At 41.0% G+C, this 16,075-nt stretch overlaps 1 protein-coding gene across 2 annotated transcripts in view; it reads right to left on the reverse strand.

Annotated features, from left to right (window-relative positions):
- caln1 (calneuron 1) overlaps nucleotides 1-16,075 on the reverse strand; it is a 69,113-nt gene that overhangs the window by 46,097 nt on the left and 6,941 nt on the right. For both annotated transcript variants that reach the window (XM_084351365.1, XM_084351364.1), the window contains exon 2: nucleotides 11,825-11,949. In XM_084351365.1, the coding sequence (XP_084207491.1) occupies nucleotides 11,825-11,939 (115 nt within the window). In that variant the 5' untranslated portion in view covers nucleotides 11,940-11,949. The remainder of the gene's footprint in view (nucleotides 1-11,824; nucleotides 11,950-16,075) is intronic.

The following is a 16,075-nucleotide window of genomic DNA, read 5'->3' on the forward strand; positions in this document are numbered from 1 at the left end:
CACTGCAGGTATTGTAGAATATCGCTCCCACTGATGCTGCTCTATTCATAATCACTCCTGCTGTGTACAGTTAACAGATGTCAAGAAATATTCTCAGCTCTTACTGGTGTTGCATCATGTCTGTATACATAGTTTAGTCATCACAGATGAAAAAAAATTACTGCTTCATTTATCACCATAGGTTCTGGCAGAGATTGTGGGATAGCTCATCTAATAAAGCAGATTTTGTTTTATCTCCAAGGCTCGCTGTACTTTCATTACATTACTATTAAAAGAGGTCAGAATATCTACTATATACTTTGAAAAGACAAAAATCAGGTTTGTTTTATTTACAGAGCCAAAAGTCACACATTTGCCTCAGAGATGTAACAAAACAAGGATTGTGAAAAGTCAGAAACACCCGTTTGTAACAGGAACACAGTTTCTCATCTTTCCTCTCCTGTTAATCATCTTGTGACCCCTCAGATTTATACTGTGACCCCTGAGGGTCTGATACACACTGCAGTCGTAACTCTACTTGATGAAATTGCTTTGTCTTTGGCTGCAGTGTGGAGCAAGAAAAAGACACCTCAGAGGTTTTCCCTACTTTAACTTTTTTATTGACCAATACTTTTGAAAAATATTGCAAGAGCATAAAGCAAATGTGCAGGAATGAACATAATAAAATACCCTGTTAAACCTGCTATATAGACCCTATATAGCAGTTGATTCAACTTTTTTCGGTACTTTAACATTTTGGTGTAATTCATTAAAACGCTGCCTCTCCCTGCTATCTGTGTCGGGGCTCCTCACACAACACACACCGACAAACACATATGTGTGAAGTCAGCTTAAGAAAGAGCAGAGAGGCTGTGGTGTGGACAGTGAAGTGAACCAGGTGAGGTGAAGATAACTTAAAGATTACTGGAGTTGAGGACAACTACGCTTGTCAATGTGCAATAAAACCTTCATGAGTAAAAAGCCAATACTTTATCAAAACACCTGTTGAACAAGGAGAAAGTGATATTTGAATCCACTCCGTCTGCAGTTTCTTATCCGCCGCCACTATGTTTAACATTAGCAGCACGCACTAGCTGAGCTGATAGCGGTTGTTAAAAACAAGTCAAAACAAAAGCTGTCTGGATGTATTCTGTTTATCTTCACATGCCATGTTTAGTTTGTGAAAAAGTTATTAACATTTTAGATTAGATTAGTGATGAAAAAGAACAAATATGTATGATAATATATATCAGATAAAGATCCGAACCAATTAGGAGTATAAATTAAATCCTAACAGTACCCACCCTTAGTTTCACCCCTGGTAGCACTATGGAGCACAAAGAACCAGTCGCACAGGTGCACACAGGTGCACACAGGTGAGCCACACAATCCTACTGGTGGTGTCACACTGTTCCCCTGATCAACAGGTGGTGGCAACAGGCCAAGATAATCGCAAAGCACCAGCCAATAAAAAATAATTGTCGTTTTCTTTCCTGTCATTTTTCTTTCACTGAATGTAAAAATAACTTTTGTTTGTTCAGAAGAGAAAAAACCCAAAGAGAAGACTTCAGTCTCAGCAAAATGTTAATGTCTTGTAATACAAGGTGTTTTGTTTTGTCCAGCTCACATGTATTTACGATAAAATAAGCCCACTGATTGGATTCTGATTGTGGCATCCCTCCTATTTTCAAGTTTTGAGTTCATGAAATCAGCATATTAGCAGTAATCTGCATCACTTCTGTTTGTTTTAACCGTGGAGCGTACACGTTTTACGAGACGGACTCACTCCCGCAGCAGAGACAAAAATGCCTCACTTGTACACAGTTGAGTCAGCAGCTGGTTCACCAGCTTCCCGACGTGTGATCAAGTCGTCAGTGGAACGAGTCAGCAGGCTTCAATGTGCTTTAATAAATGCATATTTCACAAGTGTGCCCACAGACAGGAGAGGGTGTGTGGCAGGAGAAGAGACAGAGACTGACAGGCATCTGGTGTTTTTAAATAGAGGTGGAATGTCACTTCTCTGAAGAACACTATGACTGCATGACATGCATGAGCACATGGTTGAGCACTGAATAATTTCAGACTGGGAAGAGGAATAGATGGTTTAACTCTTTCCCTCCCAAGCACCAGAGAGGCTGGGCCTTCATCTTACATCTCTCTGTAAGTGTTGGATCCAACAGCGACAAAAACTGACAAATCAGTTGTATCCAAGAATCACGGTTCAATACTTAAACTGGCAACAGACACGTTTTTATCTTTAACCTTCCTCACTATGCACTTTTGTCCACAACCAGGCACAAAATCTCCCAAAAAAATGAAGTCTGACTGGCGATCCAATCAGGCTGGGAGCCTGGCACTATTTCTATCTGCTTTCAAGTCTCCACTGCAGAAGAAATTAATGGATAAACTCACATAATACCACTTGAAGATGCTGGGGGGGAACAGAAATTGCATTAAATTGTCAAACAAATAGACTAGACAACTAGACCTGTTGTGTATTTTATTGAGTTGTGTGCTTAAATTAACCTAAATGTTTCTAACAATGTTCAAGCCCAGAGAAATCTGTAATTTTGTTAAAGGTAATGGTGCCTTTGATCTGGTCGCCTGTCCGATAACCTCCAGGGAAATACCGGGCGATACGTCAGAGAACGAGGAAGGAAGTCAACGAACGTGACTAAATGTAAAGTGAATCAAACTTTAAACATTTACCTTGTCCGTGAACATTTCTACCTGAGTCACGTCAGATAGATTTTCATCAGCACAGCTGGCTGCTTAACAATGAAGACAACATCTCCCATGATCCCACACTTCTTAACAACATAATTAAACTACATCTTTTCCTTTCAGTGTTTTGATTGAGAGACCCCTGGCAGCTGAAGTTACATACTGTGCCTTTAAAAAGCTGCCAGGAATTTGTTTTAGAGCTGTGGAAGACCAGCCAGGACAATTTCATCGAATTAATGTACAAAGGAAAAAATAATCCATCCTAACTGAGTGGAAAATGTATTGTTATCGAGTGCTTCAATTCGAAATTGTTCAGGGAACAAACACACCACCAGCATTTTCTGACTGCCTGAACCAAGAAATTGCCAAACTGAACCGAAAACCGTTCATTAAGAAATGAGCCCATCAATCATCTCATTATCTGCTGCACTGCTGCCATTCTGAGCCAGTCTGCTGGCAAATTGTTTGAAACAACAAACCATAAATGGAGCGTGAATTATGAATTGCCTCATAAAATTGAGAACATTGACTCTGCGGAGCACCTCCAGGAGATAACGAGAGGTCACAGTCTCCGACCTGCATCCAAACAGCATGTTACTGCATCCCCAGACAGCTGGTCCTGAGCAAATACAGCGCCATCATCATTTGTAACAATACAAAGTGTAGTTTTAGAGATGATATTTTCCAGGACTCACACACGCAGATGCTGAAACACATCAAAGGCGTGCAGATTCTTTCCCCTGCATTAAAATGAGCGTCTCATGAATAAATCTATCGATGACTCAGGCCTTTGTTGAGTACTTCCTTGTGTCTGGAGCGTGTTGGAACAGAACAACAACACGGAGACTAGGTTTAGATATTCAAACGAATCAATCCGTTTCATGCACAAATGCTCCTATCCATCAAAACTCACGGCACACAGGGAATACTGAGCTGTTTCCAGCTCGAAATCTGACATTCAGCGCACCAATATTTCTACCAAGAGGACAAAAGAAAAGAACCAAAGACATCAGACAAACTCCAACTTAGATGGAAGAGAATCCTAAAGTGGCAGAGTTTGTTAATTTTGTATGCAAACGATGTCTTGAGGTGTTAAAATGTTTATGGGAGCATGTCTTTATTGTGGCTGTGTCCATGACTGACGCCTGTTTACTTTTACTATGTTGTTCTTACTGTAGTTGTGTACCACAACTGTAACACAACTGTGAGGAAAAAAGACGACATGATTGCGTCGTAGCCTTCAGGAAGTCTGAGGTGCACCCAAATCTAACAACAGCATTATCGATATATTCTTTAAGAAAGAGATCTACAGACTTGATGTCTCGTGTCTTATCTTAATTCAAGCCACAATCTTTTCCCTAAACCGAACCATTAGCTTCAGTGCCCAATACCTTAATCCGATACAACTGTCGCTGGTACTCTCCAATGGCCATATACAGTAAGGCATGTTGTTTTGGGAGTCAGTGGCGATCGGTCATTTAGGTATGAGGACGTGCTAAAGAAACAGGTTAGATTTAGTGCTGAAAATTATTTTCAATATGGATTAATCTACAATTATTTTACAATGATCAATGAATCATTTTGCAGATAACATTTTAGATAATAATGAAGCAAACTTTGAAATGTGAGAGGCTGGAACAGGAAATCGTTCTTTTTCCCTCAAAATAGTTGATTCATTTTCTTTTGACTGACTAATTCATTTTATTTGATGAATTAAAATACAGTACACAAATGTGCATGCAGTGGGAAAGGGAACGACATTAACTGTATATGCTACTAAATATCCCCTTTTTACATTACAGTATGCGCCTAATGTGCCATCAATATTATACAATCATGACAATATTAAAAAACACACAAGTTCAGAAAGCAGTCCAGAGCTGAGAACAGTCTAAGCCTCATAAAAGATAAGGCAATTTAAAAGATACATTTGCATACATTTATCATAAATCTAACCAACTATTTTTGTTTGCTTTGATTTCTGGCATGAATGCACACAAAGAATTATTCTGACTTTTGATTTTGATCTTTGCTGATACTGTGTGAGATCTGAAGATACATTTGTTCCATCTTCGGCTCCTGGCAGCAGTTTTATCAATGACACAGTCAGCACTCTGGACAGCTCCACAAATCCTGCTGAGAAAAGTTATCTGTTTTCTGCCTGTGTGCTGCAGGCAGTCAGCACACACTGTACGCCTGATGGTTCCAGTTCCATGCCCAGTAGCTTCGACCCCAGAACCGGTCCTGTAGGTAGCCAATTCTCTGAGCCAAAGCGCAGAAACTGCCAGGTAGGGACGGCTGATTTTATGGCCATGGAGTTGGAAACAAGCTGCCTAACTCTGCTTTCCGTCAGCCTGCCTGTTCTTTCTCCCGCTCTCCTTCATAGAAAGCTCAGCGCTGGTGGGCTGAGCAGACACAAACCTCCCTGCAGGCTTACTGCTGTCTGTTTCAGCTCAGCGTGCTGAGTGAAAAGACAGCCCGAGTACCAGCTAGGAAGGATTTCCTACACTGCCCTTTCACTAAACCTTTAATAAAATAGCCTATTTTAGTTTTTGCTCTAAAGCCTGTCTCTGGGACTTCGTTATTGCAAGGTCTGCCTAAAATTCAGCACTGTGGATACAGATTCAGCTCAACATGTGGTGGACTGTCTTGATGCTGCTAGACTGCTGAATATTACGCTGACTGCTGCAGTCTGCTGTTAGAAACAGACTGGAGATTTCAAAAGAGAGCTTAAACTACCAACTGTTTTGATGATCATCATCTTCAGTTGTATTTTAAGCAAAAAATGTCAGACATTTTCTGTTTCCAGCTCCTTAATGATGAGGATCTGCTGCTTTTCTTTGTCATTTATGACAGCAAATGAAGACTCTTTGGGTTTTGGACTGAAATGTCAGCTGTACAACATATTTGTTGAAAAAGTGGAGTGATATTAGCTCTCAGCCATAAAGCTCCTCGATGTCCTGCTGTCCCCAAAGTTAATTTAATTTAAATGCTGGCTGTTGTCTACCCATGTTGGCCTGAGGTCAGAGAAAATGTATTTAACATTTGATTTGCATAAAACTGAAAGAAAATAAGTTTCCCAAAATGCACAAATGCCACCAAAGGTCACTGGCCTTGTGCAGCTCTTGGCCCGGTTTGAACCTCACTCAGCAACAACGGGGCTAAAAAAAAGCCCAATAAAGAAAAGGAAGAGCACCCGCTTCTACTGAACAAACAAGTATGACCTCTTTCTGTCCATCATTGTCATGCATATAATGTAAAACAACAACTTAATCTCTTTATCAAAAGTTATTTATAGGCAAAAGCTTTCAAGCAGAGACTTTGTTCAGTTTAGTAAAACTTGCATGTAAGAACAAGCCAGAGTGCACACAGAGAGAGTATAAAGTAGATTCTTAAAACCTGTAGTTTTTCCTTGTAATCAGTCAGGAGAGGGTTATTCTTCCGCATTGTTCTCTTTTTTACTCCTTGACTGCACCGCACTGTGAATCAGTTTGCATAAATTTGTTCATGAATAAGACAAAAAAAACCTGCCTGTTCTTAAATTAACAATTAAGCTGCAAGATATGAAATACAAATTGCTCTCAGAGGGCACAAAAGATGCATGAAGTAAAGGCAGTGCATCACAACGAACCCACAAAGAGACTGCACTGCAGGGCACCCACTGAGTTACACATTAAGATGAATAAATGACAGCTGTGACGATGAAGATGTGAGCGGTGGCCATCGTTATACATTTAGTTCATTACTTTCAGACTGAATGGGAGATGTCGTTGCTGAGTGTGAAGATGGAGCCACTAGATTAATTCTAACTGACACTTGGGTGTGAAAAGCTCATACTAAATCTTCAGAGCCAGTCTTCCGTTGAGTGACAGCAGAGCTCTGGGTTTTTGCTTCTGACTGGATCAGATCAAACGCTCTGATCTGCAGCCAGGCTCGGTAGGTGGTGTGTACTTGTTCACACATTCACTGAAATTTCTATGATCAATGGAACATCTTGCGAATGTTTCAAAGAATTAAATACCTACCCAACATCCTTCAAGTGACATTTAAAGATCCTGTACTGGTTAAAAGACTGAACATATGACATTTAAGTCTGCTTCCTGCCGTAATGACATACTCAACTCTACAGGAGTGAAAACACAGGTCAGGAACCAGCCATGTTTCATTTTTCAGTGATGAACATAATTGTTGTCTCAGTGGCTAAATTGGCAGTGATGCAACGGATTTGTCAATCTTGTTTCCTCGACAATTACTTCATACCACTGCTTTGCACCACAGTTGCTGGAGAATAACTGCCTGATGCACATACATACATACATACATACATACATGCATACATACCTACAGGGCTGCAACTAACAATTATTTTCATTCTCATTCTGATTTGCCAATTCTTTTCACGATTAAAGGGTAACTACTGCATACGTGAAAAAAGTAGTATAAAGCCATTTGTGGCTGCAGGTGATCTGAGAAATTGTCTTCAGTCACATTGCGGGTAATGTAGGCACCAGGTCTTGAAAAGGAAGAAGAATGTGTGGAATAAAAAAGGGGATATCTTCCTGCCGTAACAAGTTTGATAATTTGATTTTAAACTGTCCATAATGAGTCCGACAGTGTTATACGAGTGCAATAGTAGACCACTTGACTGTCTTTCCGATCCCAAATGTATGTAATCTTTGGAGAGGACATCTTTGGGCTCAGGCACCACTTGGCAATGCCTCAACAATGTATTGATCAAGTTGGTCTGTTCTGTACACGCAACTTCAGATTGTAAAGCCCACTGAGGCAATGTGATTGTAATTTTGGGCTATATAAATAAAATTGACTCAACTTGACCTCGCACATTCCTGTAGTCATCGAGAAAAACACCCATTTGCTTCAAGTAAAGCCCAGTTCAGGCCAAAGACAAAAGACAAAAAAAGATTTTAGAAAGCTGCAGGAGGAAGTTGCAGCGGAGTGAACTGGCCCATCTCAGCTCCACTCAGCGAGTCTGCAACTCGGTTTGTCCCAGTGGCTGGTTTTAGTGCAAAAGGCACGTCACCTGTTTCAGCTGCCAATGAGCGCCTTGCACTGAAGTCAGCTGGTTAAGTCAGTTACAAAATCACCTCATCAATTTGTTTGAGAAAACAGCTGTCTGTGTGACACAAGCCTGAATTTGCTTTTCACACTCCAACCCTCGCTCTCTTTCACTCGCTCAACCACACACTCACCACACACACACCTTTTGTTTTTGCCGTTTCATCATTGAAGACATGCAACTGCAGCAAATAGCAGCGCAACCAGAAATGACGGCAAAACATTGTTTTTTTTACGTCCATTCGGCTTGAGTGATGCAACCAAGCCTTATAAGGGTCAATATAAGGTAAAAACTGCTGTTTATTTGTCATCATGTTGGTGACATTCTTATGCAAACGCGATATTGAGGTCTTCAAAAAGGATCGAGGTCTTGTGCATTCAGTCAATAGCGTAATTATTGTGACAGGCCTATTTGAGCGCCAGTTGTTCTCTTTATAAATCCCAGCAGGCAACAGCAGCTTCTCCTGAGACACGAGACGTTTACAGAAACACTCCAGCTGACTGATTCCACACCCCTACAAGTGTGACAGCTCGGCCGGCTGCTGCAAGCTTTTTTAATGGCCTGGGACAAATACAGTAAATTGCTTCTTTAAATATTGTGAAGCAGAAGTGTTGAATGTGCAGAATGTGGAGGCTGTGTAAGCTGAACCGGGAGGAGGAGGGGGTGGGGACGGTGGGGACACATACAGGAGCTCTTAATGAAGCTTGAGGAAGAAACAAGGCAGGTAAACTTTAACAGGGTCTGATGTAAACCTTGTATGTCCAGATTGTCTGCAAATAAACGGTGGTCGTATGTATGATTGTCACACACATACTGTATTCTGCACAGAACTGCCATCGCTGTCACACCACTGACCATAATCATTTGCAGATTTATTACATAATCACTACATGTGTTTGGTAAACATGCCATATATCCATTCAAAATAAGCTGCAATGACAGTTAAAGGACAAAATGGAAATTGTTTGGTGGCTTTGACTTCAGTTCTCAAAAGACATCCAAATATTTGTTTACTGTTCCAGGGAGAGCTGCGTCTAATGATCATTTTCATTATCAATTAAGCTGCTTGATTGATTAATCGTAATGTTAGTCCAAAGTGACGTCTTCAAATTTCTGTGTGACCAACACTCCAAAGACCAAAGACTCTTTATTAACTGTCATACTTGACAAAGAAATGCAGCAAATCCTCACATTAAAGAACTGGAACCAGCAAACGTTTGACCTTTTTGCCTGAAAAATGACTGAAATAACTGATCAATTATCAGTTGCCCAATCAATTATTACGTCCTTGCATCTGACTGATCGACTAATCTTTGCAGCTCTACTTCCAGGTACATAAAAACCATGTTGAACGGTAAGTCTGAGCTTTAAAACTGTCAAAAAATACAGTTTGTGTAAAATGATTATTTCACTTTGAGAGAGCAATGTTTTCAGTTTGGTGCAATAATGATGCTTCGTGGGATTCATTCAACATCACTCAACAGGAAACGTTATGATGCCGTGAGCTCATTGCAGCTGTGAGCTACGCCTGAGTCGCTCTCTTTAGCCTAAATACATCTACATTTTGCATCGTTCGTGTCCAATATCAAAATTTGAATTTGATTAGAGGACAGGATCTTAAGTGTATAAGGAGTTTTTATATATAGCAACTCAAGGGACATTTACACTCAAGGGACATCATCGCCGAGAGAAATCTGTAGTGATTTCAGCAGAATGTGGATGTGTGACATCTGTGCACTTCAGTGTGACTAATTTATGACACTCAGAAAATGGGTGAGATTTTTTTATGAGGTTAAGTGCTTCGGTGACAAGCACTTCATAACAAGAATGAATGTTATGAATGAGTAATTTCTCCCACTCAGATCTCAAATAAACTACGGAGAGTGGTAACATCCACACTCCTGAGCTGCTGTGATACCACCACTCAACAAACAGCATATAGTAAATACTCGTAGTAATTATACAGGTGACAGGCTCCACTTTCACAGTGTTTAGTTGACCTCATGGAGACCCTCTAAACACGAGTAATTTCTTATTCTCCAAGCAACATCAACCCCCAGGAACAGGAATGAGAATTTCATACGCTGCAGATATCTCCATGCATATTAAAACTCAACCCTGACAGAGTATCTGGCTATTACCGTGCGCGCTGCAGCCAATTTTCCAGGCGGCAGCTTAATGTTGCATCGATGGATTAATATTTTGGAGATCTGGAGGAGTTGAGTTTGTGTGCCGGCTGTGAGGCTGCCGCTGCTGACTCCAGCAGGCTGTAATTGATCAGGTTTGTGTTCTACAGGCCCAGGTGATTACTCTCAGACAGACTCCAAAACAAAAGGTTCATAAACAGCCGCTGCTACAGACGTGGAGCCAGAGGCAGAAGCCAACAGACATGAATGCTCCTGGTGAGATAAGGTACCAGGAGAATAATGCATCGCTGTGCTCTGTTGGCTCAGCCGAGGATGAAGCTGGAGGTTTTGTAGCATTGTTTTGTCTTCAAAGCATTGCTGACTATTAAACTGACTTGGATCGCCTTCTATCCTTCAACACAAAACCTGTCACAAGTCTATATTAGCCCTCTGGGATATACTATATCATTTGAGGATCTGTTAAGTAACCTGAAATGTTATCTGAAAAGCGAAGCTCCATATGGTTTGGGATTCTGCAGTGTGTAACAGGCTTGATGCCCAAAAATAGTCATTTTTATGCAGTGGCTCCAACTGTGTGACCGTCTGATCTGCCTTCAAATCACGTGACTGGCCGTGGGTCTCCTGTTGTCCTCTGCTTCATTATCTTTGTTTACACTTTGCTTTTGTACATACTGTACAGTCAAAGACCATCGAAACTGCAGCCAATGTTGTTCTTTAAGTGCTTTAACGTTTTCTCTTAGTTTTGGCTCTGCGTCCCCCTCAACCTGGCATGAAGTGTAACTAAACATAAAGCTGCAGTGAGATTTAATCATTTATATGCAGGACTATATTCCATTTGCAACCATTCTAGTCTAACTTCGTTGGGTGTTTTTGCCCAGTAGAGCTGACCTCAGCGTTAGTTCTGAAAATAAATGAACTGAAATTTGGCTACGACTGAAAACACAAAAGCAAATACACTTTATTTTTCCTTCCCGAACACTATGACAGAGGCACTATGTTTAGATTGTGATTTCAACAACAACTGAAATGCTGCCAGTGGTGGGATGTAACTAAGTACAATCACTCAAGTACTGTATTTAAACTGCCAATAGACACATTTTCTACTTCGACGTATCATTATGAAGTATATGTTAATTGGATATTTTCATGGATTTACATTGGTTCCCTGTAATCCTTGCTATCACAATACAATTTTGTCTGCCTGAGGACACATTGTCACTACTTTTGATACTTTAAGTGACAACGAGGAACTTTCAGTTTCTGTTGATTCTAGCGCCCCTGTTGACAAAAGCGGTACAACACCAGCGCCAGTGCGAGAGTCATTCAGTGTAAACAGACCAGCATTCACTAGATGGAGAGCTCTCCAGTGTTGTGTCAAAGTCAAAATACCACAGGGAAATGCTGGACGGGGTTGAAAAGTTGTCAACTTCTGTTTTAAGTACGTTTAATATCAGATACATTCAAGTTTTTATCTGATAGGACAGCTTAGAGGGGGACTGGAAACGAGGGAGAGAGTGAGGGAAGACATCTGCAAAGGACCACACACTGGAATTAAACCCGGGCCAGCACTGAGGACTCTACCAGATGAGCTATGAGGGCACATGTACTTTAAGACTTTCAGTTCTACCACAGTAATATGTTGGCACGATATAACTTTTACTCGAGTATGAGTTCTGCATATCTTATACACTGAAATGCTACTGAATAAATGTGTCAGATTACAGTAACAACATCCAGTAGCCTAGATGTTTCAGCATAATGTGCTCATCTTCATTAGTAGTGAAATGGTGCCAATGATTATGGGGGTAAAAAGGCAGGCAGTAGCAGCCAAATCACTTTTAAAGCACATTAAGCGTACGGCAGGACAGCAGCCAGACAGTTCACTGAGAAGTCTTACCGTCAAGCTCCTCCACAGAGATGCTGGCCAGCACGTCGCTGTCGCTGTCCGACAGCGAGCGGCTCAGGTAGTTCCCCTTGTAGAGCAGGCCTGCCGTCACATGGTGGAACGGCATCTTCTCCTCCCTGAGAGACAACAGAAGGACACATTTAGACAGAAGTGAAGGGAGGAGAGGAGCTGAACAGATTTCTCTCTTGGGTTTTTTGGAAGATTAATTCTGAGCACAAACACCAATTAAAAGCTCCACACATTACACATGTTTCTAAACAAGGCTCATCAAGAGGGAGGAAGCCCAGGTGGCATTTTTTTTTTTCATCATCACTGTTGTCAGGCATTCAAACTAGCCACTTATCAAGAATAATATTGTGAGAATTAACATGAGAGGTGCATAAATCCTCTTTTCAACCAAACCAAAGTAAAAGAAAAAAAGAAAAGAAACGTAAAGCCATAATCAGCAACAAGGAGCTGATGTAACCATTTGTGATACCGGTGAAGCAGAAACAAATTAAGGTCCGAGGGGCACCGCATAAACGAGATCGATAAATGAAGCAGAACTCATTCGCTAAATGGGAAGTCACACAGTGAGGAGAGCTCGTATAACTAGAGGTAAATGTAGTGAATGTATGTGTGTGTGTCTGTGCGCGAGAGCATGCGTGTGTGTACTGTATGTGCAAATGTGAGTGAGGCAATTAATTATTCAATAAATCGAAGCCCAAGGGCACAGGAGGAGAATAAGAGCACACAGAGCAGAGAGATTTGGGCGCCGACTTCCTTCTCTCTAATTGGATTTCGTCTCGATGAGCACCTGGAGGAGATGCTTTTGAGACAGAATGAGGAGTTCAGAATGGGCTGAAACATTATACCCAGAGAGCTTTGGGCTTCTCAATGTTTTTTTCCCTCTTTATCAGTTGAACTTTACGACATGTTTCTGCAGCCTCACAATTACTGTGGCTTTGATAATACAAACCTTCAACGTTCAACATGCGTCTAACAGTAACAAGTAACTCTCTGGAAGACGAGCAGCAGTTCTGCTCTTTGGGTTTTCAGCAGCATCAAGTATAAAACAGTAAAAACATTCAGCGTAATCCTCAGCGTGACATGTGCAGGCTGTTGTTCAAGGTTGCTTACCAAATTCACAAATGTATGCTCTGTTGAGGGGAATGAGTCGAACTCTTGTGTGCTTGTGTTGCTAGTTTCCTCCCATACACTAGACATTATACATTATACTATACCTCTGGCAGGTGAATCATTACTGCACTGGTCATACTGCTCTGTAATAAAGCATACTTAGTGTAACAAGGTTGTTTTTGTTGTAACAAATGGTTTATCAATGCTTTATCAGCAAGAAGCCATTTTTTTGCGCAGGCTGATAATTGTTTTTTTGCAATTAAAAGATAAAGGGAAGAGAGATACAATACAAAACACATTAAGACCTCTTCTGTGGACAGTTTAGCCAGTTGCAACATTTACATAACTTATAACTGCAGACATGAGGCCTTTTAGAAATGGCGATATAAAAAGTCAGAGCAAGTTATACTGGAGGAGGGTACAAACCAGCAAAGGGATTTTTCGCAACGAGAGGTGTGGAAATTTCTAGGTTGCAATGTGAAGTATCACACAGTGTCAGAGCAGAAATGGAAGTCTGCAGCCTAATATTTGTTATTGTCACAATAAAGTTGCAATGTTACCAAACAATGACGCTCTCTCGAATTGAAATTGAACGTTAGATGAACGTCAGGAGATATCACAGAGGCAGGCAGAGATCAGCAGCTAGTGATTAAAAAAACAAACACAGTATGTTTGTTTTGGCAAAATAGCAAAGTGAATAATGAGATATGAATAGAAACGACACAAATAACACACATAAACAGCACTGTCATGTGTTGCACATAATATCCGATGTGTATGTTCAAACAGAACCAGTGAGAAGCATTTAAGTAAGTAAGTTAACTCTGTTTTCTAACTTTTCTTGTAGTGGGGGCGCCACATAGCCCGTCTGGTGTTCAGGGGTTCATCCCCTCTCTGCCTCTCCCTCTTTCCTCTCATATCTTCAGCAGTCCTATCAATAAAAAGGCACAAGACAAAAAAAGATTCTTGGCAGCGTAAAGTAAATTATATTGGAATATCCGTCCAATAAATGGTAAAATATATCTTTAATTTTACTTTTTGCTACCATTAGCCCCTTTTAAGGCTTTTAACCTCCACGTCCGGCACCAACCAGTGATCACGTTTCACTAGTTAGAGCTGTCGGCCATCTGTTACCTCACAAATTGAAAAAAGGTCCCCTGCATCTTTCTTGTTTGTCAGTTTAATAAGCATGAATATTAAGACGTCTGCACCGACGCCTCAAGCCGTTTTATGAGCAGCTTTCCTGCATGTAATGTCAGGTTTTTTCATTTTCTAATTCATCAATTATTCAGCCATCTCTCAGCTGTCATTATGAATATTACAATCATCGCTCTTGTCTGTTCTGTTATGGGCCAACCCATATAGCTGTTATATATACACAATGTCTGAAGTCAGCTGTTTGTCGCAGGTATAAACTATCCTGGGTTTATTGGTCAGAAGGATTTACTATGCAGGGACAGAATTTACATACATGCCATTACAATAAATCGGTCAGGACCAGGCTGTGCATTCAGTGCAGTGAGTTTTTGGGAAATACCTTAATTACTTTGAAAAGCTGAGAATGGAGGGAAAAGCAGAAATTGCCCTTTGGCTTTACAGCGGCAGAAGTGTGTGCTTTGTGTAACATTGTCAGTCTTCTCACGTTTCTGTCACTTTGTCTCTGCACTCTTAAATAATCTGCTTATCCAGCTAAAAGCTCACGCTAACCAGCGCTGAGCAGAGGACAAGCGTGTTCAACAGCAAGCAGCTGAATGATGTTGAACGACACAGAGACAAGTCGAAGAAGATAACCTCAACGGTCGTCATATTTTGTGACTGTTCCTTTCTAAATAGACTTTGTGGTGACAGTTTTCTCATCTGAGAGTGGACTTTGAAACTACTCACTATATATCAAGCCAGGATCAAATGTACTGGTTCTAGCTTCTCTGGTGTGAGGACTGTGTGCTTTTTATCTATATCTAGATATTTTTATATGTGTTCTACTTTATACCACTAGGGGCGTAAAGCCGGTACTAGTTCAGACTGTGTACAGAGAGTAAGAGAGTCAAGATGGCAACCATTGAATGTGTGACACTAAGCGTCACCTGAGATCTTTGATTTGCCTTACTGTGGGCCTGTTGAAGTGAACGGTGCTTGTTAAAGGCTCCAGTGTTCTTTAAGTCACTTGTCTCTCTTTGTTAAAAGGAGAACGTCTGAGCAAAGTTGTGGCACAGCTGCGTGTGGAGCGTGAGAGAGGCTCGACGCAGTCACTCCCACAACTTCACGGGAAGAAACAGGTTCGTCTTTTAACAGAACATCAAACTAGATCAATTGATGGTATTGCCTTATCGTAAATCTCGTTTGAAAATACGTCGATATGCCGCAAAAAGTCGATACCTCCCAGCCATTCTCCCTGCATTACTCGAGCTGCTGCACAGGTTCTTTGAAAGCTGAAGAAGAGAGCTTCTGACATCAATTCAACAGAACTGTATAACGATTTGCTTTGACAGCTGTGCACAGCTTTGCAAAGACGAGCCAACTTCTTAGAGTCCCTGACACGAGAAAACTCTCTGTATCACTGAGCAACACCAATTATATGTATTGACGTATTTGACCTTTCCAAACAACTGGAGAGGAGCACGGGCAAACACAGACGTAGTTGTGCCTATAAGAGCATAGAGCGAGCATGGCATCTTAACAAGACATAAGAGTTCACTGCAGTATTTTCTATAACATCTCGCAAGGATATCGTGTTTTTAATGCAGCAGATGAGCTGTGAGATAATGTGCTGAACCAGTGAAACAACTGATCTCCAACCCCTTAGGAAGACAGTGTTGAACAGAGCTGCTCACATCCCTCAGCATCATTACACTTGATTAAATTGATCAAGGTCTCAGCTGAACAAGCTAATTTGCCCTTCAGGAGCAGAGCAACATACAGTAATCACTTAAATCAGGAAGTAATCACCACAGCCTCAACCAAGACCACATCCAATGTTTTCTCTTTTTTCCCCTCATCTAATCTCTATTCTCTGCACACTGGTGTATCAGTTCAGTAGAAGAGGCGAGGATTCTGGGATTTAATAGTCAGATTGAATAGCTGATAAAAACGAGCTGTAGAAAATGACTCAGAGATAAAATCACC

The sequence above is a fragment of the Pagrus pagrus genome (genome assembly GCF_965226575.1).
Source record: "Pagrus pagrus genome assembly, chromosome: 4".
NCBI classification, from domain to species: domain Eukaryota; kingdom Metazoa; phylum Chordata; class Actinopteri; order Spariformes; family Sparidae; genus Pagrus; species Pagrus pagrus.